The sequence below is a fragment of the Engystomops pustulosus genome, chromosome 7 (assembly GCF_040894005.1).
Source record: "Engystomops pustulosus chromosome 7, aEngPut4.maternal, whole genome shotgun sequence".
NCBI classification, from domain to species: Eukaryota; Metazoa; Chordata; class Amphibia; order Anura; family Leptodactylidae; genus Engystomops; species Engystomops pustulosus.
The window spans coordinates 11,029,582-11,053,905 of record NC_092417.1 but is presented as its reverse complement, the minus strand read 5'-3'; the positions used below and the strand labels follow the sequence as shown (position 1 = coordinate 11,053,905).

At 43.1% G+C, this 24,324-nt stretch overlaps 1 protein-coding gene across 1 annotated transcript in view; it reads right to left on the bottom strand.

Moving 5' to 3' along the window:
• The window catches only part of LOC140069224 (Fc receptor-like protein 5), a 44,453-nt gene extending 20,365 nt beyond the window's left edge, over positions 1-24,088 (bottom strand). Inside the window, exons 1-3 of the mRNA XM_072114683.1 lie at positions 24,006-24,088; positions 5,889-5,909; positions 1,545-1,814 (exon numbers count right to left, since the gene is read on the bottom strand). Of these exons, the coding sequence (XP_071970784.1) occupies positions 1,545-1,814; positions 5,889-5,909; positions 24,006-24,078 (364 nt within the window). The 5' untranslated portion in view covers positions 24,079-24,088. The remainder of the gene's footprint in view (positions 1-1,544; positions 1,815-5,888; positions 5,910-24,005) is intronic.
• Positions 24,089-24,324: the final 236 nt, after the last annotated feature.

Genomic DNA, 24,324 nt, shown 5'->3' with positions numbered 1-24,324 from the left:
TGTGCATTGTGTAATATGTGCAGTGTGTACTATGTGCAGTGTGTACTATGTGCAGGGTATGTACTATGTGCATTGTGTACTATGTGCAGGGTGTGTACTATGTGCAGGGTGTGTACTATGTGCAGAGTGTGTAATATGTGCAGGGTGTTTACTATGTGCAGGGTGTGTACTATGTGCAGTGTGTACTATGTGCAGAGTGTGTAATATGTGCAGGGTGTTTACTATGTGCAGGGTGTGTACTATGTGCAGGGTGTACTATGTGTGGTGTGTACTATGTGCAGTGTGTACTATGTGCAGTGTGTACTATGTACAGTGTGTACTATGTGCAGGGGGTGTACAGTGTGTACTATGTGCAGGGGGTGTACTATGTGCAGGATGTACTATGTGCAGTGCCCTGTGTACTATGTGCAGGGTGTGTACTATGTACAGTGTGTACTATGTGCAGGGTGTGTACTATGTGCAGGGGGTGTACTATGTGCAGTGTGTACTATGTGCAGGGGGTGTACTATGTACAGTGTGTACTATGTACAGGGTGTGTACTATGTACAGTGTGTACTAAGTGCAGGGTGTGTACTATGTACAGTGTGTACTATGTGCAGGGTGTGTACTATGTGCAGTGTGTACTATGTACAGTGTGTACTATGTACAGTGTGTACTATGTGCAGGGGGCGTACAGTGTGTACTATGTGCAGGGTGTGTACTATGTACAGTGTGTACTATGTGCAGGGTGTGTACTATGTACAGTGTGTACTATGTGCATTGTGTAATATGTGCAGGGTGTTTACTATGTGCAGGGTGTGTACTATGTGCAGGGTGTGTACTATGTGCAGGGTGTACTATGTGTGGTGTGTACTATGTGCAGTGTGTACTATGTGCAGTGTGTACTATGTGCAGGGGGTGTACAGTGTGTACTATGTGCAGGGGGTGTAATATGTGCAGGATGTACTATGTGCAGTGCCCTGTGTACTATGTGCAGGGTGTGTACTATGTACAGTGTGTACTATGTGCAGGGTGTGTACTATGTACAGTGTGTACTATGTGCACTGTGTACTATGTGCAGTGTGTACTATGTACAGTGTGTACTATGTGCAGGGGGTGTACTATGTGCAGTGTGTACTATGTGCAGGGGGTGTACTATGTACAGTGTGTACTATGTGCAGGGTGTGTACTATGTACAGTGTGTACTATGTGCAGGGTGTGTACTATGTACAGTGTGTACTATGTGCAGGGTGTGTAATATGTGCAGTGTGTACTATGTGCAGTGTGTACTATGTACAGTGTGTACTATGTGCAGGGGGTGTACAGTGTGTACTATGTGCAGGGTGTGTACTATGTACAGTGTGTACTATGTGCAGGGTGTGTACTATGTACAGTGTGTACTATGTGCATTGTGTAATATGTGCAGTTGCCTGTGTAGTGTGCGGGGGGTATGAAAGTGCGCATGCGAACCTTAGTATATAAGCCCCATAGCATAGCCCCATAATTGATGACATATAATGCACCGCACCAGACATATACAATACAGCATGAGTGTAGGAGCTCACCTCTGCTCACATCCAGCTGGACCGGCTCGCTCTTGTCACTGGTGCTGGTCTTACACTGATATTCTCCACTGTTAGATGTTTTCGCCCTTCTAATATGCAGTTTCTGCTCCTGAGAAAGAACTTGCTCATTGTTTTTGTACCAGTAAAAACCGTCGTCATTTGTTCTGAGCCGATCAGGAACATTACAGGTTAAAGTCATTTCATCATCTTCGAATATTGTTCTCCAGTCCGGATCCATCGTCACGTAGGGTCGTAGTGCGGCTTCTGCAACTGAACAACAAGACATGGAGAAGGGTCATACATCATGTGCGGGAATCACAGCAATAATCCTACATGAAATAGTGGCAGAAAACTAAATAAACTTGAAATTATATTTCTATTAGGTCTTTCTACAAAAACTTGCAGGGGTCGTCCACCCTGTCAAAAATGTTTCTTCTTTTTAATGTTATTTATGATGCACAAAGATACGTGGAAAAAATTAAATAATGATAAAACTATGTCACAAACAGGCTCAATCAGAAAAGTTTGAAAGCCTGGAAAGCCTCCGACTTACTGACCCCTTTGTTGGCCCAGTCAGATCCCTCTCATCCCGATTCGGCTCCTCCGCCAAATGTATCCCAAACTGGCTGGCCTGCATGGTGTGGACAGAGCTTTGTAGGCTTAGTCCTTAGTCCCTCCCCCATCAAAACTTGGAGCCCAGCGCAGGCTCCATCCCGCAACCCTGCCTCAGCTCTGGTGCAGGCAGAGCGCACACGGCGCTCTGCTAAGGCTAAGAGCCAAGTGTCGGCCGCAGCTGGCGGACCGACAGCGACGGGAGCTGTAATGGATCCGCGCGGGGAGGAGACGCAGGGCATGATCGCTCCTGCGTCTCCTTACCTGGACAACATGGCTGTGCCTGTGAGCATAGTGCAGGTTTCTGTTGCTGATCCTGCTGGCCCACCACCCAAACAGCCTGGCCATTTGGCCAGGTGTTTTGGGTTGGGCGCCAGCAATTCTACTGTGTGCAAAACACCCACACCGGCCACACACACATCTCCACTTCACATGTTAGTGCAGTGGCTCAGCAGCCGCCGCTTGCACCAAGCACTCCACATGCCCCCTAACATATATTCACCCCTCTGCCCCCCCCCCCCCCCTTTCATTTTTCAGCAGGACTGGCGACACAGATGATACTGATGAACCTGCGGTCCACTGGTATGCAGTTTCGGCTGCAGGCGGTACGTGGGGCCGATGCAACAGGGGCCATAGCCGATCCACCTTAGCCTGTACCTTTTTGGATTGTCCACAACATGGGCACCGTTCGAGGGCTGGTTCTCATACGCATAGTCCTGAGGGACGGTGTTGACACCGATCTCGCTCAGCACAATCCTTTTACCGGCTTCTCTCATGCCAGCCAAACGCGCTCTCGCAGCAGAGACAGCAGATGTCTTGGTAGATCCAGTTGGGGCCAGACATATTCCAGGCGCTCTTTGTCCTCCTCCAGTGGTGATTACACCTGTCCCCAAGAGAAGCGGTCTTGGAGATGGAAGCACACTTCTGCTCCATACCGGGTGGATGAAGCTAGGGTACCGATAACGGTCCCGCCCTCAGTGTTGCCCAGCGCACCTATGGCGCCTCCCCCTTCAGTAAATCTTCTGTTACAGGTGATGATGTGGTCGAAGCCCTTAAGGCGGTTTTAGCCATAATGGAGGCTGGTGCTCCCGGGGAGTTCCTAGGAGTGACATCGTTGCCACCTGAGCAGACTCCGGGGTCAGCTGGGATGCTGTTTAGGGATTCTTATTTTTGGGCACGTTGCAGCTGACCTCAGGAAAAAAAAATTATTAAATTGAATATATTGATATTTGGTCACTGATATTTCCTGATCAATTACTGGTGGATAAGGAGAAGCCTTCCGGTGCCATTCGGTGCTCCGATGTTTTAAGAGGCAAAAACCCTCCTCCAAATCCGCTAGCGGCAGATGGGGCGACTCCAGTGCAGGTTTAAAGCATGCGTCCGTTGCTAGACAACTACCATCTAAAGCAGGAGGCAAAGGTGCTGCTTGATGGTTTCACTTTGATTTTGTTATTCCCTTCGTACCACTCGCAGGATTGTTGTTGTCTGACAATCTTAAATCGGTAAGTGATAACAAGGTTTAGGTTGAGGAAAAATTGTTGAAGGAGGTTGAGTTGGGCAGAATGGCGGGCCCCTTTTCTGCTCCACCTTTTGAGAATCTGCAGGTCTCACTGCTGGCTTTAGTTCCAAAGAAAGAGTCGGGTGAGTTTAGGCTGATACACCATCTTTCATACCCATCAGGAGACTCCGTTAACAATGGTATTCCTTGGGAGGAGGTGGCCGTTTCTTATACTTCCTTTGACAAGGCGGTGCTTTTGGTGATTAAAGACGGGCCCAAGGCCTTTATTGCCAAGTCAGACATTGGGGCAGATTTATCAAACTGTCTGAAAGTCAGAATATTTCTAGTTGCTCATGGCAACCATTCAAAGCTCCCCTTTAAAATTTTTATGAGCACTGGTAAAATGAAAGCTGAGCTGTGATTGGTTGCCATGGGGAATATTCTGACTTTCAGACAGCTTGATAAATCTGCCCCGTTTAGTCAGCCTTCCTCCTCCTCCTGGTGCATCCGTCCTGTTTTCATCTGTTGGGTTGCAAATTTAACGAGTCTTTCTTTGTCGACATGTGCCTACCGATGGGTTGCTCCATTGCTTGCAGATTTTATGAGATGTTCAGTAGATTTTTGGAATGGGTTGTTCATCTGGAGTCTGGTTCGAATTGGGTCATCCATTATTTGGATGATTTCTTGTTTGTAGGTTTGAAGGGTTCTCCGGATTGCTTGAGGCTGCTGAACCTGTTTCATTACTTTGCAGAGTATTTTGGTGTTCCTTTGCTGGCTGAGAAGACTGTACATCCTGTGTGAGAGGTAGTCACAGCCCCGCCCCCTGCCTGTATATCCTGTGTGAGAGGAAGTCACAGCCCCGCCCCCTGCCTGTATATCCTGTGTGAGAGGTAGTCACAGCCCCGCCCCCTGCTTGTATATCCTGTGTGAGAGGTAGTCACAGCCCCGCCCCCTGCCTGTATATCCTGTGTGAGAGGTAGTCACAGCCCCGCCCCCTGCCTGTATATCCTGTGTGAGAGGTAGTCACATCCCCGCCCCCTGCCTGTATATCCTGTGTGAGAGGTAGTCACAGCCCCGCCCCCTGCCTGTATATCCTGTGTGAGAGGTAGTCACAGCCCTGCCCCCTGCCTGTATATCCTGTGTGAGAGGTAATCACAGCCCCGCCCCTGCCTGTATATCCTGTGTGAGAGGTAGTCACAGCCCCGCCCCCTGCCTGTACATCCTGTGTGAGAGGTAGTCACAGCCCCGCCCCCTGCCTGTATATCCTGTGTGAGAGGTAGTCACAGCCCTGCCCCCTGCCTGTATATCCTGTGTGAGAGGTAGTCACAGCCCCGCCTCCTGCCTGTATATCCTGTGTGAGAGGTAGTCACAGCCCCGTCCCCTGCCTGTATATCCTGTGTGAGAGGTAATCACAGCCCCGCCCCTGCCTGTATATCCTGTGTGAGAGGTAATCACAGCCCCGCCCCCTGCCTGTATATCCTGTGTGAGAGGTAGTCACAGCCCCACCCCTGCCTGTATATCCTGTGTGAGGGGTAGTCACAGCCCCACCCCTGCCTGTATATCCTGTGTGAGGGGTAGTCACAGCCCCGCCCCCTGCCTGTATATCCTGTGTGAGAGGTAGTCACAGCCCCGCCCCCTGCCTGTATATCCTGTGTGAGAGGTAGTCACAGCCCCGCCCCCTGCCTGTATATCCTGTGTGAGAGGTAGTCACAGCCCTGCCCCCTACCTGTATATCTTGTGTAAGACGTAGTCAGAGCCCCGCCCCCTGCTTGTATATCCTGTATGAGAGGTAGTCACAGCCCCGCCCCCTGCCTGTATATCCTGTGTGAGAGGTAGTCACAGCCCTGCCCCCTGCCTGTATATCCTGTGTGAGAGGTAGTCACAGCCCCGCCTCCTGCTTGTATATCCTGTGTGAGAGGTAGTCACAGCCCCGCCCCCTGCCTGTACATCCTGTGTGAGAGGTAGTCACAGCCCTGCCCCCTGCCTGGACATCCTGTGTGAGAGGTAGTCACAGCCCCTCCCCCTGCCTATATATCCTGTGTGAGAGGTAGTCACAGCCCCACCCCCTGCCTATATATCCTATGTAACAGGTAGCAAAATCCCAAATCCCTAACATAGCCACCACTAGGGGGAGCTCAGAAGCTTACTGCATACATACCATTTTATTATTATTATCATCATATAATATGTACATTGACCTTCTACATCATAATTATCATAAGTGAGTAACTTACCTGTATTTTCCATGATTGATGCTGTAATAAAAGAAAGGTAGAACTTAATACAGTTCTTAATACTTAATGCATTTCTGCAGCACTGAATAGAATTGGATCTACATGGATTTAATGATCCTCAGGGGCGGTACTAGTGATGTCATAGCTGCCAAAATCACTATTTTTGTCTGGAATTGAACCTTTTCTTGCTTTAAATAAACCTACACCTAACAGTGAATGATAGAAGTAAAGATAAGTACCCGTGTTTGTGCTCTTGAGGCTTTTTGGATGATCTTTTTTTATACATACAAGTCTTAAAAACTAAAAATCTTCTAATGATCTGCTTTGTCTGGTGATGCTGCTCTCGGGATCATAGATAGACTTTTGTTATGACGGGGGATTATAGTGATCAGTAAGTCCTTTATAGGAAGGGGGGTTAATTGAGTGGGTGGGGCTTTATTTAATACTAGACAGTGCAGAGGGGGATGACTCCGCCTCCAGCCAGTTGTCTTACAGCTTGATTATAAGTGAACACAGAACTTACTTTATAAATTTATTTTCTATATTTCCTAATTTACTAAATCTTGCCATCGGTAAGGACAAAGTGGGGGAAAAGAGTTATGATTCTGTCACCCTGTGCCGCCATTTACCTGTCCTGCTGTCTCCCTGTCCTGCTGTCCCCTGTGCCGCTGTCCCTTTATGCTGCTGTCTGTCTCCCCATGCTGCTGTCTCACTATGCTGCCGTGCCCCTGTCCTGCTGTCTCCCTGTGCTGCCGTCTCCTTGTCTTTCTGTATCCCTGTGCCGCTGTATCCCTGTGCCGCTTTCTCCCTGTACTGCTGTCTCCCTGTGCCACTGTCTCCCTATGCTGCTGTCTCCTTGTGCTGCTGTCTGTCTCCCCATGCTGCTGTCTCACTATGCTGCCATGCCCCTGTCCTGTTGTCTCCCTGTGCTGCCGTCTCCTTGTCCTTCTGTCTCCCTGTGCCGCTGTCTCCCTGTACTGCTGTCTCCCTGTACTGCTGTCTCCCTGTGCCGCTGTCTCCCTGTACTGCTGTCTCCCTGTACTGCTGTCTCCCTGTGTTGCTGTTTCATGTGCTGCTGTCACCCTGTCCTTCTGTCTCCCTATCCTGCTGTCTCCCTGCACTGCTCTCTCCCTGTACTGATCTCTTTCTGTCTTACTGTCTCCCTGTGCTGCCGTCTCCCTGTGTTGCTGTTTCTTTGTGCTGCTGTCTCCCTGTGCTGCTGTCTTCCTGTGCTGCTGTCTTCCTGTGCTGCTATCTCTTTGTGCTGCTGTCTCCTTGTGCTGATGTCTCCTTGTCCTGCACTCTCCCTGTCCTCCTGCCTCCCCGTGCTGTCTCCCTGTCCTGCTGTCTCCCTGTCCTCCTGCCTCCCCGTGCTGTCTCCCTGTACTGATCTCTCCCTGTCATGCTGTCTCCCTGTCCTGCTGTCTCCCCGTGCTGTCTTCCTGTACTGATCCCTCCCTGTCCTGCTCTCTCCCTGTCCTCCTGCCTCCCCGTGCTGTCTCCCTGTCCTGCTCTCTCCCTGTCCTCCTGCCTCCCCGTGCTGTCTACCTGTACTGATCCCTCCCTGTCCTGCTGTCTCCCCGTGCTGTCTCCCTGTAGTGATCTCTCCCTGTCATGCTGTCTCCCTGTCCTGCTCTCTCCCTGTCCTCCTGCCTCCCCGTGCTGTCTCCCTGTACTGATCCCTCCCTGTCCTGCTGTCTCCTGTGCTGCTGTCTCCCCGTGCTGTCTTCCTGTACTGATCCCTCCCTGTCCTGCTGTCTCCTGTGCTGCTGTCTCCATATGCTGCCGTGTCCCTGCGCTGCTGTCTCCTGTGCTGCTGTCTCCCTGTCCTCCTGTCTCCCTGTCCTGCCATTTCCCTGTCCTGCTGTATCCCTGTCCTGCTGTATCCCTGTCCTCCTTTCTCCCTGTGCTGTCTCCCTGTACTGCCATGTCTCTGTGCTGCCGTCTCCATGTCCTGCTGTTTCCCTGTCCTGCTGTATCCCTGTCCTCCTTTCTCCCTGTGCTGTCTCCCTGTACTGCCATGTCCCTGTGCTGCCGTCTCCATGTCCTGCTGTCTCCCTGTCCTGCTGTTCCCTGTGCTGCCGTCTCCATGTCCTGCTGTCTCCCTGTCCTGCTGTATCCCTGTCCTCCTTTCTCCCTGTGCTGTCTCCCTGTACTGCCATGTCTCTGTGCTGCCGTCTCCATGTCCTGCTGTATCCCTGTCCTCCTTTCTCCCTGTCCTGCTGTCTCCCTGTCCTGCCATTTCCCTGTCCTGCTGTATCCCTGTCCTGCTGTATCCCTGTCCTCCTTTCTCCCTGTGCTGTCTCCCTGTACTGCCATGTCTCTGTGCTGCCGTCTCCATGTCCTGCTGTCTCCCTGTACTGCCATGTCTCTGTGCTGCCGTCTCCATGTCCTGCTGTCTCCCTGTCCTGCTGTCTCCCTGTCCTGCTGTCTCCTTGTCCTCCTTTCTCCCTGTGCTGTCTCCCTGTACTGCCATGTCTCTGTGCTGCCGTCTCCATGTCCTGCTGTTTCCCTTTCCTGCTGTATCCCTGTCCTCCTGTCTCCCTGTGCTGTCTCCCTGTCCTGTTGTATCCTTGTCCTGCTGTCTCCCTGTCCTGCTGTCTCCCTGTGCTGCCTCCCTCCCTTCAAGAACACGAGTGAGCAGCATATCGGTCCCCATTGACATCTATGGCGCCCGGTCACATTGCGGTGGGCACATGTTGTCTCACCCCACCGGGACCTTGTATGGTGAAATATTGGACATGTTCTATATGTCGCCCTGTTACGGCAGATGCCCTGCGCTGCTCTGTGGAGAGGGGAGGGATGAGGATGCTGACGTGTGCCCGCTTATCTGCCAGGCTGGGCACGCGCTCGTCAGACTGTACCCTTATATATATAATATACTGGGGTCATTCATCTTAGTCTTCCTTCATTTATTACTTATTTATGACTTTATCCTTAAAATCCAGGTGTTGCCGTACAAAAAAAAGAAATGCACATGTTTGTGCAGTTGAGTCAAAGAAATACCAAAAATCTGCTCAGCTGGTGCAGGAAAAATGTTTGGTAGGGGTCGCTAAAGACTCATGTGAGAGATACATCATACTAATAATCAAACAACCCCTCGCCACCTCCCCAAAAAAAGGCAAGCACGCATCTCTAGACTAAACATACATGACCCCCACTGACTATCAGTTTCTCTCTTTTAAACTTTACAAGAAAGTAACAAGGAGAAGCTGCACCACAAAGGATAAGAATAGAGAGAAGGTAGGTAGGTAGGTAGAAAGGTAGATGATAGATTGATAGAGATAGATATGAGATAGATAGATAGATAGATAGATAGATAGATAGATAGATAGATAGATAGGAGATAGATAGATAGATAGATAGATAGATAGATATGAGATAGATAGATATGAGATAGATAGATAGATAGATAGATAGATAGATAGATAGATAGATAGATAGATAGATACAAAGATAGATAGATAGATAGATAGATAGATAGATAGATAGATAGATAGATAGATACAAAGATAGATAGATAGATAGATAGATAGATAGATAGATATGAGATATATAGATAGATATGAGATAGATAGATAGATAGATAGATAGATTAGATAGATAGATAGATAGATAGGAGATAGATAGATAGATAGATAGATATGAGATAGATAGATAGATAGATAGATAGATAGATAGATAGATATGAGATGCATAGATAGATAGATTAGATAGATAGATAGATAGATAGATAGATAGATAGATAGATAGATAGGAGATAGATAGGAGATAGATAGATAGATAGATAGATAGATAGATTAGATAGATAGATAGATAGGAAATAGATAGATAGATAGATAGATAGATAGATAGATATGAGATGGATAGATAGATAGATAGATATGAGATGGATAGATAGATATGAGATAGATAGATAGGAGATAGATAGATAGATAGATAGATAGATAGATAGATAGATAGATAGATAGATATGAGATGTATAGATAGATAGATAGATAGATAGATAGATAGATAGATAGATAGATAGGACATAGATAGATAGGAGATAGATAGATAGATAGATAGATAGATAGATAGATAGGAAATAGATAGATAGATAGATAGATAGATAGATAGATATGAGATAGATAGATATGAGATGGATAGATAGATAGATAGATAGATAGATAGATAGATATGAGATAGATAGGAGATAGATAGATAGATAGATAGATAGATAGATATGAGATAGATAGATAGATAGATAGATATGAGATAGATAGATAGATAGATAGATAGATAGATAGATAGATAGATAGATATGAGATGGATAGATAGATAGATAGATAGATAGATAGATAGGACATAGATAGATAGGAGATAGATAGATAGATAGATAGATAGGAGATAGATAGATAGATAGATATGAGATAGATAGATAGATAGATAGATAGATAGGTGATAGATAGATAGATAGATAGATAGATAGATAGATAGATAGATAGGAGATAGATAGATAGATAGATAGATAGATAGATAGATAAATTTTTGGAAAGTCCAGAGCAGCACAGCAACTAGGTCGGGTGCAAGTCCTTGACACTTTGGCTGAAGCGTCCTAAGTATATAGTTCCACAAATAGGCAGCACTCCTGGTTAGTGTTCAAAAAAGCGGTGGGGTATCTTTATTCCATGTGCAACGTTTCAGCTCACGCAGAGCCTTTATCAAGCATAGTGTGTATGGCCAGTGAACAAACATATAAGGGCCAACATTACATCTCATTGGTCCACAACCGGACCGTGCCAATTACATTCAATAGGTTACAAAACATAATAAAGTGCTTAATACAAGTGCAAGGGTAATACATCAACGTTAATCAAAAGTTGGTATTGTGAAAATATGCCATTTAAACCAGTGAACAATGTGAGAGTATGTATAGTTGAGTGAGTAAATACCCTCCCATCTAGGATCGGACCACCCACAGTCTCGGCATTCCATTGATAAAATGTGATGAGCAGCTGGATCTGGGCGTCAAGGGGATTAGTGTCCAATGATATTCAAGCAGCGTCACCGGAAGTCAACGAGGTCACATGAGCGGGCTCCCTCCACGTGATCTTGGCGCATGCGCACTCGCTATCTGTGTAGCGGACGCCATTTTGTTTGAGGGAAAGAACCACACAGTCACAGTCAGATCCCGTGTCAGGATATGAACGATGTTGTGACACTCCAAAACTGGGTGCATGTGGGTGACAACAGGTAGTGGTAACACCGCCGTTGTTCTCCTGCTCGGATTAACGGGATTTCATACGGTATCCTACATGAGGACCTCCGTTGTTCAATCCCTTCATCCTACCTGGTATTCCTGGAGTAAGATGTCACGGGCTGAGGTAAAAACCTCTAACGTTCTCCTTTAGGGTCACGACTGGAATTTTTGTGTGTGTATACATAAACTATACATAGATTTGGTGTGACCAGAAGTTGTATAATGATTGTGGTGATGCAACTTTCAACAATATAAACTGCATACGTGGGAGGCACGAGACTTGCGGGGGTTAACGATCCATACGATGTGGGTCAAAAGATCCAAATAAATCTGGAAAAAACAATAAATAAATAAATAAATAAATAAATAAGAAAGGTCAAATGTTACAATGCTAAACATATGTAGACCAAAATGTCTTGAGACATAAGTTATTCTGGCAAAGAGATTCTCTCAAGACTATACTTAACACCTACACAAAAGAAAGACCAGAGGGCTATACAATGAGCTATTGAGCGACCATTTCCTCAAAAGGCACTCCGATCCGGTCAAACTATACTAAGCTTGTTGTAATGATTAAATGAGTCCACTTAGGTTGTATTCGACATTCAAACCGTGGGGTTGCAAAGTCCCCAGTCTGTGTATCCACCTTAGTTCACATCTCCTGAGTATGGCTTCCCTGTTACCTCCTCTTCTCAGTGTGGGGATGTGATCTATGATCATGAATTTGAGATCACTCTCCTTGTGTCCTGTCTCAGCAAAATGCCTACTAACTGGTAAGTCCTTTTTCTTCTTACGAATAGTATACCTGTGTTGCGTAAATCGCGTCTTAAAATCTAATGTAGTCTCGCCTACATACTTTAGGTCGCATGGGCAACTCAGTAGATATATAACATGGTCGCTATTACAATTCAAGTGGTGTTGTATTTTGTGTTGTACTCCTTTATGGGTGAATGTGTCGCCTTTAATGACATAAGAACAGTTGATGCAGGACCGGCATGGATAGCATCCCTTCCGGATGGGGCCTGCAATGCCCCTTTGTACCAGTGTCCTGGTTGGACCTGTGTCAGTTTTTACTACTCGGTCTCTAATGTTCCGGGCTCTTCTGTATGAAAGTATTGGGGGTTTATGTAGTGCTGGTACCCCCGTGGGGTCGCTCTGTAGAATTTTCCAATGTTTTTTCACTATGGATGCTATCTTAGTGCTTGTATCACAATAGGTGGAAATAAAGGGGATCCTCTCTTCTTTACTTTTTGGTTGTGTAGGTGATAATAGTTCGTCCCTGCTTTTTTTCTCCAACCTTTGCTTGTTGTCCAGGAGTACCCTAGTGGGGTAACCCCTCTGTTTAAATCTGGAAAACATTAATGAGGTGTTTTTCTGTAATTTGTCTTCTTCACTAGCTATACGTTTGACCCTATATAGTTGACTAAGGGGAAGAGAATTAACCATGGGGCGTGGATGACTGCTGTCAAACCGTAAAATGGTGTTTCTGTCAGTTGGTTTATAAAAAACGTCTGTAGTCAGGCCTTGTTGCGTGTTCTCAATGAGTACGTCTAAAAATTGTAAGTTCTGTTGTGACTGAACCATAGTAAACTTGATGTCACTGTCCACTGTATTTAGGTATTCGTGAAAATCAGTCAATTGTTTTGTGTCGCCTGTCCACAGGAGGAAGACATCGTCTATGTATCGCCACCACCCCATGACGTGCTGGAAGTGGTGGGACACATAGACGAAGTCCTCCTCAAGTGTAGTCATGACTATGTTGGCGTAAGTGGGGGCCATATTGGCCCCCATAGCCACACCCTTAAGCTGCACATAAAAGTCACTGCCAAACAAAAAATAGTTATTAAATAATACCAATCTGAGTAGATCCAGAATGAACACTGTCTCAGATTGTTTAAAGTTAGATCTGCATAATTGTCTCTCCACACATTTGAGTCCCATTTCGTGATCTATAGATGTGTACAAAGATGTTACATCAAAAGAGACCAGAGTAAGATGTGTCGGGTCAGCTGGTTGTAATTGTTTCAACTTGCATAGAAAATCTGTGGTGTCCCTTATATAGGATTGTCCCTTAGTGGATATGTCTCTTAAGGCCTGGTCAAGAAAAATAGCAATGTTTGATGTAATAGACCCCCTACCTGACACGATCGGTCTCCCCGGGGGGTGTGACAGACTCTTGTGTATCTTAGGGAGGGTGTATATGATGGGGGTACGTGGGTGTGTGACAGTCAGGAACTTATGCATGTTATCGCTGATGGTTCCCATGGCCACAGCTGTGTCCAATATCTGTGCAATGCGGCATCCCAAATCAAACTTAGGGTCTGTTGGGACAAGTTTGTACACTGAAGTGTCATCCAATTGACGTCTTATCTCAGCGTTGTAAGACGTCGTATCCATTACTACGACCGCCCCACCGTTGTCGGCTGGGCGGATCGTGATTTCGTTATCACGGGCAAGTCGTCCCAACGCAGAGATTTCTTCTGAGCAGAGGTTAGCACGTGTTAACGTGCTACCTCTGGTCTGCTGTAACGTTATTATATCTTGTTGTACCGCGTTCTTGAACGCTAAAATGGCTGGAACCTCTATATTGGGGGAGAAATTACTTTTGGTTGACAAACCAAACTGTTTCGGGTCAAGATTAGTGTAAACCTTAGGGGTGGCAGGGTTGTTATGAAACCAATGTTTTAAACATATATTACGATATAACCTATGTAGGTCAACATCTAGTTGAAACCAATCAGTATTAGTACACGGACAGTAGGTTAGGCCTTTTTCTAATACAGATAATTCACTCACAGATAATTGTTTAGAGGAAATATTTACCACCACCGGTTTCACTTTCTCTTGTTGCTGTTCACAGCCCTCGATGGTAGAGTCCTGGAACATTAGAGACCGAGTAGTAAAAACTGACACAGGTCCAACCAGGACACTGGTACAAAGGGGCATTGCAGGCCCCATCCGGAAGGGGTGCTATCCATGCCGGTCCTGCATCAACTGTTCCTATGCCATTAAAGGCGACACATTCACCCATAAAGGAGTACAACACAAAATACAACACCACTTGAATTGTAATAGCGACCATGTTATATATCTACTGAGTTGCCCATGCGACCTAAAAAATGTAGGCGAGACTACATTAGATTTTAAGACGCGATTTACGCAACACAGGTATACTATTCGTAAGAAGAAAAGGGACTTACCAGTTAGTAGGCATTTTGCTGAGACAGGACACAAGGAGAGTGATCTCAAATTCATGATCATAGATCACATCCCCACACTGAGAAGAGGAGGTAACAGGGAAGCCATCCTTAGGAGATGTGAACTAAGGTGGATACACAGACTGGGGACTTTGCAACCCCACGGTTTGAATGTTGAATACAACCTAAGTGGACTCATTTAATCATTACAACAAGCTTAGTATAGTTTGACCGGATCGGAGTGCCTTTTGAGGAAATGGTCGCTCAATAGCTCATTGTATAGCCCTCTGGTCTTTCTTTTGTGTAGGTGTTAAGTATAGTCTTGAGAGAATCTCTTTGCCAGAATAACTTATGTCTCAAGACATTTTGGTCTACATATGTTTAGCATTGTAACATTTGACCTTTCTTATTTATTTATTTATTTATTGTTTTTTCCAGATTTATTTGGATCTTTTGACCCACATCGTATGGATCGTTAACCCCCGCAAGTCTCGTGCCTCCCACGTATGCAGTTTATATTGTTGAAAGTTGCATCACCACAATCATTATACAACTTCTGGTCACACCAAATCTATGTATAGTTTATGTATACACACACAAAAAGTCCAGTCGTGACCCTAAAGGAGAACGTTAGAGGTTTTTACCTCAGCCCGTGACATCTTACTCCAGGAATACCAGGCAGGATGAAGGGATTGAACAACGGAGGTCCTCATGTAGGATACCGTATGAAATCCCGTTAATCCGAGCAGGAGAACAACGGCGGTGTTACCACTACCTGTTGTCACCCACATGCACCCGGATTTGGAGTGTCACAACATCGTTCATATCCTGACACGGGATCTGACTGTGACTATGTGGTTCTTTCCCTCAAACAAAATGGCGTCCGCTACACAGATAGCGAGTGCGCATGCGCCAAGATCACGTGGAGGGAGCCCGCTCATGTGACCTCGTTGACTTCCGGTGACGCTGCTTGAATATCATTGGACACTAATCCCCTTGACGCCCAGATCCAGCTGCTCATCACATTTTATCAATGGAATGCCGAGACTGTGGGCGGTCCGATCCTAGATGGGAGGGTATTTACTCACTCAACTATACATACTCTCACATTGTTCACTGGTTTAAATGGCATATTTTCACAATACCAACTTTTGATTAACGTTGATGTATTACCCTTGCACTTGTATTAAGCACTTTATTATGTTTTGTAACCTATTGAATGTAATTGGCACGGTCCGGTTGTGGACCAATGAGATGTAATGTTGGCCCTTATATGTTTGTTCACTGGCCATACACACTATGCTTGATAAAGGCTCTGCGTGAGCTGAAACGTTGCACATGGAATAAAGATACCCCACCGCTTTTTTGAACACTAACCAGGAGTGCTGCCTATTTGTGGAACTAGATAGATAGATAGATAGATAGATAGGTAGGAGATAGATAGATAGATAGGAGATAGATAGATAGATAGATAGATAGGAGATAGATAGATAGGAGATAGATAGATAGATAGATAGATAGATAGATAGATAGAAGATAGATAGAAGATAGATAGATAGATATGAGATAGATAGATAGATAGATAGATATGAGATAGATAGATAGAAAGATAGTATAAAGAAAGCGGGCAGCACTCCGTTGTAGATAAAAGTAAAAAAGTGTCTTTATTCCATAGTGAGCAACTGTGACAGCGACGTTTCGGCTCTGCAAGAGCCTTTCTCAAGCCATTCAAACAGTGAAATGGTGGCCATATTTAAATACAACAGGTGATCACATGACAAATTGGGATACTCCCACCATTTTTGTATAACTGTGATATAATGCATATTACATAGTCAAATTACATATCGTGAACATTAAACATAGTGCACAATGTAAAATACATGTATATGTATGTGATAGACATTAAAATTGTGTTATATATAACAAACAGCTTTATTAGTGACACAGATTAGTCCAGCCATTGGTCTTGTCTGTGTAAAGGTGCTCAAGTGCTTCTGTGTTGACAGCAATGCTTCCCAGTTGTTTCCACGTGTCGACCTTCCCTGATCAGCAACAATGTACTCCGATACATGTAAAAAAAATTTCTTTGAAAAAAAATTTTTTTTGAAAAAAGGAAAAAAGGAAGAAAAATGCTACATGGAACGCAAGCTGAGCGCCAAAATGTGCGCATAAAAAATATGTCGCACGGTGGGACACACGCTATGCGCCTGGTTCTGCGCATGTGTATTATGCCCCAGCAAGAGCGTCTGGTGCTATGGAAACCAAAAATGAAAATTTATCAGATAAAACATAGATGATTCTGGAATGCAATATTCATGCAATTTACATAAAGGAAAAGTCCACGATGTGTCAGCCATAAATCAGGACCAATTGGCTGTGATAACAACCATGTTGGATGCACGTTGATATTGATTCACCAACGATTGTATAACTCGCAAATATAAGGGACGACCTTGCTGAATATACCCCTAATAATAAACGGGGCAGACGGCATCATCAATCCCCTAAGTTTTTGACTGTACTTGTATAAAAGACAGTGTGGTCCCTGGCTAGACACACCAACCGTAACCTATGAAAGAACAACAATATACAAAATATAAGGGAATGGATGGAAATACGTTTACCATAGCACTTGACAATTGCATGAACGGCGCATCAATTTGCGCTCTTGAAGCACCAAATGACAAAAGAATATTTTGGGAGTTGTGTAGGGAGGCTTCCACGAGGAGACATCTGGGATAGGCTCATATTCTAAAAGAAAAAAAAGACATATAATGTCAAAATTATTATATCACAGAAAGTTACTCATTGCTACTCTGATGATGGACTATACAAAAGGAACTACAGCTGGATCAACAGGATCATAGGGACCAAAGTTTAAAATCCACATTGAGACCCTGTGGTCTCAGTGTGTCAAGGGTATAGATCCAATGTAACTCACGCTTTTTTAGAATAGCTACTCTATCACCACCACGTATAGGAGGTGGCACGTGATCAATGAGACGGAAACTGAGGTGTTTCTCTAGATGTCCAGCTTCTGAAAAGTGTTTCGATATCGGGAGATCTTTGCGGTTGGATCGTATCGTGTATCTGTGTTGGTTGAGGCGCGTCTTAAATTCAAGTGTCGTTTCTCCCACATATAATAGCCCACATCCATTTATTACGCTTGGTAAGTTCTTGTTCAGATTTGCCAGTTTTCACATGCGTCTGAACCGTAGCAAAAAAAACGTTATACTCATCTGTGGTCAAAATCGACTTCAATTGTGTGTCCATCTCAGGAAGATTAGTTTCCAATGCAGTGATCTCCTTAATGTGATGAGATGCAACTGTAAGCTGGTGAGTCTTTTGGATTCATTTTCAAATTTACGTATGAGTTCAGCCGTTCCAGGCGTAGTGAGGAAAGTGGAATCACCTGTTAGGCCATGTAGAATCCTTTCGCCGTCCGCATCAGTGTAAGCAAAACTCTGGAATCCATAGCTGTGGGTAGACTGTTCCATTGTGATGAAACCGAAGAAAACAAAGAAAAAAGTTCTAGGGTGCACGCTTTTAGCAGCCAAAAAATACAAAAAGAAAGTCCAAGCAGCACAAACCTTCAGAGAAAAAGAAAAAGAAAATTGGGTGCAGGCAACCTAGGACCGGGCCTCAGGTCCTCCAGTAATAGTATAAAGAAAGCGGGCAGCACTCCGTTGTAGATAAAAGTAAAAAAGTGTCTTTATTCCATAGTGAGCAACTGTGACAGCGACGTTTCGGCTCTGCAAGAGCCTTTCTCAAGCCATTCAAACAGTGAAATGGTGGCCATATTTAAATACAACAGGTGATCACATGACAAATTGGGATACTCCCACCATTTTTGTATAACTGTGATATAATGCATATTACATAGTCAAATTACATATCGTGAACATTAAACATAGTGCACAATGTAAAATACATGTATATGTATGTGATAGACATTAAAATTGTGTTATATATAACAAACAGCTTTATTAGTGACACAGATTAGTCCAGCCATTGGTCTTGTCTGTGTAAAGGTGCTCAAGTGCTTCTGTGTTGACAGCAATGCTTCCCAGTTGTTTCCACGTGTCGACCTTCCCTGATCAGCAACAATGTACTCCGATACATGTAAAAAAAATTTCTTTGAAAAAAAATTTTTTTTGAAAAAAGGAAAAAAGGAAGAAAAATGCTACATGGAACGCAAGCTGAGCGCCAAAATGTGCGCATAAAAAATATGTCGCACGGTGGGACACACGCTATGCGCCTGGTTCTGCGCATGTGTATTATGCCCCAGCAAGAGCGTCTGGTGCTATGGAAACCAAAAATGAAAATTTATCAGATAAAACATAGATGATTCTGGAATGCAATATTCATGCAATTTACATAAAGGAAAAGTCCACGATGTGTCAGCCATAAATCAGGACCAATTGGCTGTGATAACAACCATGTTGGATGCACGTTGATATTGATTCACCAACGATTGTATAACTCGCAAATATAAGGGACGACCTTGCTGAATATACCCCTAATAATAAACGGGGCAGACGGCATCATCAATCCCCTAAGTTTTTGACTGTACTTGTATAAAAGACAGTGTGGTCCCTGGCTAGACACACCAACCGTAACCTATGAAAGAACAACAATATACAAAATATAAGGGAATGGATGGAAATACGTTTACCATAGCACTTGACAATTGCATGAACGGCGCATCAATTTGCGCTCTTGAAGCACCAAATGACAAAAGAATATTTTGGGAGTTGTGTAGGGAGGCTTCCACGAGGAGACATCTGGGATAGGCTCATATTCTAAAAGAAAAAAAAGACATATAATGTCAAAATTGTTATATCACAGAAAGTTACTCATTGCTACTCTGATGATGGACTATACAAAAGGAACTACAGCTGGATCAACAGGATCATAGGGACCAAAGTTTAAAATCCACATTGAGACCCTGTGGTCTCAGTGTGTCAAGGGTATAGATCCAATGTAACTCACGCTTTTTTAGAATAGCTACTCTATCACCACCACGTATAGGAGGTGGCACGTGATCAATGAGACGGAAACTGAGGTGTTTCTCTAGATGTCCAGCTTCTGAAAAGTGTTTCGATATCGGGAGATCTTTGCGGTTGGATCGTATCGTGTATCTGTGTTGGTTGAGGCGCGTCTTAAATTCAAGTGTCGTTTCTCCCACATATAATAGCCCACATCCATTTATTACGCTTGGTAAGTTCTTGTTCAGATTTGCCAGTTTTCACATGCGTCTGAACCGTAGCAAAAAAAACGTTATACTCATCTGTGGTCAAAATCGACTTCAATTGTGTGTCCATCTCAGGAAGATTAGTTTCCAATGCAGTGATCTCCTTAATGTGATGAGATGCAACTGTAAGCTGGTGCATCTCATCACATTAAGGAGATCACTGCATTGGAAACTAATCTTCCTGAGATGGACACACAATTGAAGTCGATTTTGACCACAGATGAGTATAACGTTTTTTTTGCTACGGTTCAGACGCATGTGAAAACTGGCAAATCTGAACAAGAACTTACCAAGCGTAATAAATGGATGTGGGCTATTATATGTGGGAGAAACGACACTTGAATTTAAGACGCGCCTCAACCAACACAGATACACGATACGATCCAACCGCAAAGATCTCCCGATATCGAAACACTTTTCAGAAGCTGGACATCTAGAGAAACACCTCAGTTTCCGTCTCATTGATCACGTGCCACCTCCTATACGTGGTGGTGATAGAGTAGCTATTCTAAAAAAGCGTGAGTTACATTGGATCTATACCCTTGACACACTGAGACCACAGGGTCTCAATGTGGATTTTAAACTTTGGTCCCTATGATCCTGTTGATCCAGCTGTAGTTCCTTTTGTATAGTCCATCATCAGAGTAGCAATGAGTAACTTTCTGTGATATAATAATTTTGACATTATATGTCTTTTTTTTCTTTTAGAATATGAGCCTATCCCAGATGTCTCCTCGTGGAAGCCTCCCTACACAACTCCCAAAATATTCTTTTGTCATTTGGTGCTTCAAGAGCGCAAATTGATGCGCCGTTCATGCAATTGTCAAGTGCTATGGTAAACGTATTTCCATCCATTCCCTTATATTTTGTATATTGTTGTTCTTTCATAGGTTACGGTTGGTGTGTCTAGCCAGGGACCACACTGTCTTTTATACAAGTACAGTCAAAAACTTAGGGGATTGATGATGCCGTCTGCCCCGTTTATTATTAGGGGTATATTCAGCAAGGTCGTCCCTTATATTTGCGAGTTATACAATCGTTGGTGAATCAATATCAACGTGCATCCAACATGGTTGTTATCACAGCCAATTGGTCCTGATTTATGGCTGACACATCGTGGACTTTTCCTTTATGTAAATTGCATGAATATTGCATTCCAGAATCATCTATGTTTTATCTGATAAATTTTCATTTTTGGTTTCCATAGCACCAGACGCTCTTGCTGGGGCATAATACACATGCGCAGAACCAGGCGCATAGCGTGTGTCCCACCGTGCGACATATTTTTTATGCGCACATTTTGGCGCTCAGCTTGCGTTCCATGTAGCATTTTTCTTCCTTTTTTCCTTTTTTCAAAAAAAATTTTTTTTCAAAGAAATTTTTTTTACATGTATCGGAGTACATTGTTGCTGATCAGGGAAGGTCGACACGTGGAAACAACTGGGAAGCATTGCTGTCAACACAGAAGCACTTGAGCACCTTTACACAGACAAGACCAATGGCTGGACTAATCTGTGTCACTAATAAAGCTGTTTGTTATATATAACACAATTTTAATGTCTATCACATACATATACATGTATTTTACATTGTGCACTATGTTTAATGTTCACGATATGTAATTTGACTATGTAATATGCATTATATCACAGTTATACAAAAATGGTGGGAGTATCCCAATTTGTCATGTGATCACCTGTTGTATTTAAATATGGCCACCATTTCACTGTTTGAATGGCTTGAGAAAGGCTCTTGCAGAGCCGAAACGTCGCTGTCACAGTTGCTCACTATGGAATAAAGACACTTTTTTACTTTTATCTACAACGGAGTGCTGCCCGCTTTCTTTATACTATTACTGGAGGACCTGAGGCCCGGTCCTAGGTTGCCTGCACCCAATTTTCTTTTTCTTTTTCTCTGAAGGTTTGTGCTGCTTGGACTTTCTTTTTGTAGATAGAAAGATAGATAGATAGATAGATAGATAGATAGATAGATAGATAGATACAAAGATAGATAGATAGATAGATAGATAGGAGATAGATAGATAGATAGATAGATAGATAGATAGATAGGAGATAGATAGATAGATAGATAGATAGGAGATAGATAGATAGATAGATATGAGATGGATAGATAGATAGATAGATAGATACAAAGATAGATAGATAGATAGATAGGAGATAGATAGATAGATAGATAGATAGGAGATAGATAGATAGATAGATAGATAGATAGATAGATAGATATGAGATGGATAGATAGATAGATAGATAGATAGATAGATAGATATGAGATAGATAGATAGATAGATAGATAGATATGAGATAGATAGATAGATAGATAGATAGATATGAGATAGATAGATAGATAGATAGATAGATAGATAGATAGATAGGAGATGGATAGATAGATAGATATGAGATAGATAGATAGATAGATAGATAGATATGAGATAGATAGATAGATAGATAGATAGGAGATGGATAGATAGATAGATAGATAGATAGATAGATAGGAGATGGATAGATAGATAGATAGATAGATAGATAGATAGATAGGAGATGGATAGATAGATAGATAGAAAGATATGAGATAGATATATAGATAGATAGATAGATATGAGATAGATAGATAGATAGATAGATATGAGATAGATAGATAGATAGATAGATATGAGATGGATAGATAGATAGATAGGAGATGGATAGATAGATAGATAGATAGATAGATAGATAGATAGATATGAGATGGATAGATAGATAGATAGATAGATATGAGATGGATAGATAGATAGATAGATAGATAGATAGATATGAGATAGATAGATAGATAGATAGATAGATATGAGATAGATAGATAGATATGAGATAGATAGATAGATAGATAGATAGATAGATAGATATGAGATGGATAGATAGATAGATAGATAGATATGAGATGGATAGATAGATAGATAGATAGATAGATATGAGATGGATAGATAGATAGATAGATAGATAGATAGATAGATATGAGATAGATAGATAGATAGATATGAGATAGATAGATAGATATGAGATAGATAGATAGATAGATAGATATGAGATGGATAGATAGATAGATAGATAGATAGATAGATAGATAGATAGATATGAGATAGATAGATAGATAGATATGAGATAGATAGATAGATATGAGATAGATAGATAGATAGATAGATAGATAGATATGAGATGGATAGATAGATAGATAGATAGATAGATAGATAGATATGAGATGGATAGATAGATAGATAGATAGATATGAGATGGATAGATAGATAGATAGATAGATATGAGATAGATAGATAGATAGATATGAGATAGATAGATAGATATGAGATAGATAGATAGATAGATAGATAGATATGAGATAGATAGATAGATAGATAGATAGATAGATAGATAGATAGATATGAGATAGATAGATAGATAGATAGATATGAGATGGATAGATAGATAGATAGGAGATGGATAGATAGATAGATAGATAGATAGATAGATAGATAGATATGAGATGGATAGATAGATAGATAGATAGATAGATAGATAGATATGAGATGGATAGATAGATAGATAGATAGATAGATAGATAGATAGATAGGAGATGGATAGATAGATAGATAGATAGATAGATATGAGATAGATAGATAGATAGATATGAGATAGATAGATAGATATGAGATAGATAGATAGATAGATAGATAGATAGATAGATAGATAGATAGATATGAGATGGATAGATAGATAGATAGATAGATATGAGATGGATAGATAGATAGATAGATAGATATGAGATGGATAGATAGATAGATAGATAGATATGAGATGGATAGATAGATAGATAGGAGATAGATAGATATGAGATAGATAGGAGATAGATAGATAGATAGATATGAGATGGATAGATAGATAGTTATCGCCTTATTTTGTTGCTTACTACATGGGAAATATTGGATGGTTTGTTAATACAGGGCATCACCGACACAAAGAAATCCAACTTACATACACCTCTAGTTACAGACAAATCTCTCTGCCCCCGATGACCTCAGTTGATGTCTCTGGATGCTGATAATTTACTGAAAAGCGTTACTCACCTCCTCCGGGGAACCCGATGTCCCGAGCTGCTGGAAAGCTTCCATTTTTTGTAAAAGCCTTTAAGAACAAACCTCCAGAACCTGCACATTACCTGGGGACTGGCTGTATATAGGTTCTCCAGGACAATGAGGAAAGTCCTGAGAGGTGTATGGTGATGGGGGCTCCGCACCATGTGACTGGTGTTACACGTTATCCCATAACCTACATCACTACACATCATGGAGGACCTAATGCCCCAGCACCTGGCACTCCCCCCAGTGGCCGGGCTATGGGCTCAGGCAGATTATAGCGCATTATATGACTACTTACAGAAGAGGGTGAGGAGGGTGAGGACGGGCATGGTGCCCCCCGCTATGTGCCCGCGCTGCTCTCCGCTCGCCATGACGATGTTCTCTGCTCCTTTCACTTCCCCTTTATGATAAATCTTCTATTATATGAGAAATGTGAGGGGAGTATCTGCTAATTACTATGACTTCCTCTAAGCACAGAAGATCCAGAAGTGACAGATGCAGAATATCAGCCCGAGAAAGAGGGGGGGATATATATATATATACCTGACCCCCCCCCCCCCCTGTCCTATACATCTCTATATAGATTATATATACATCTGTACACCTGATCCTCCCCT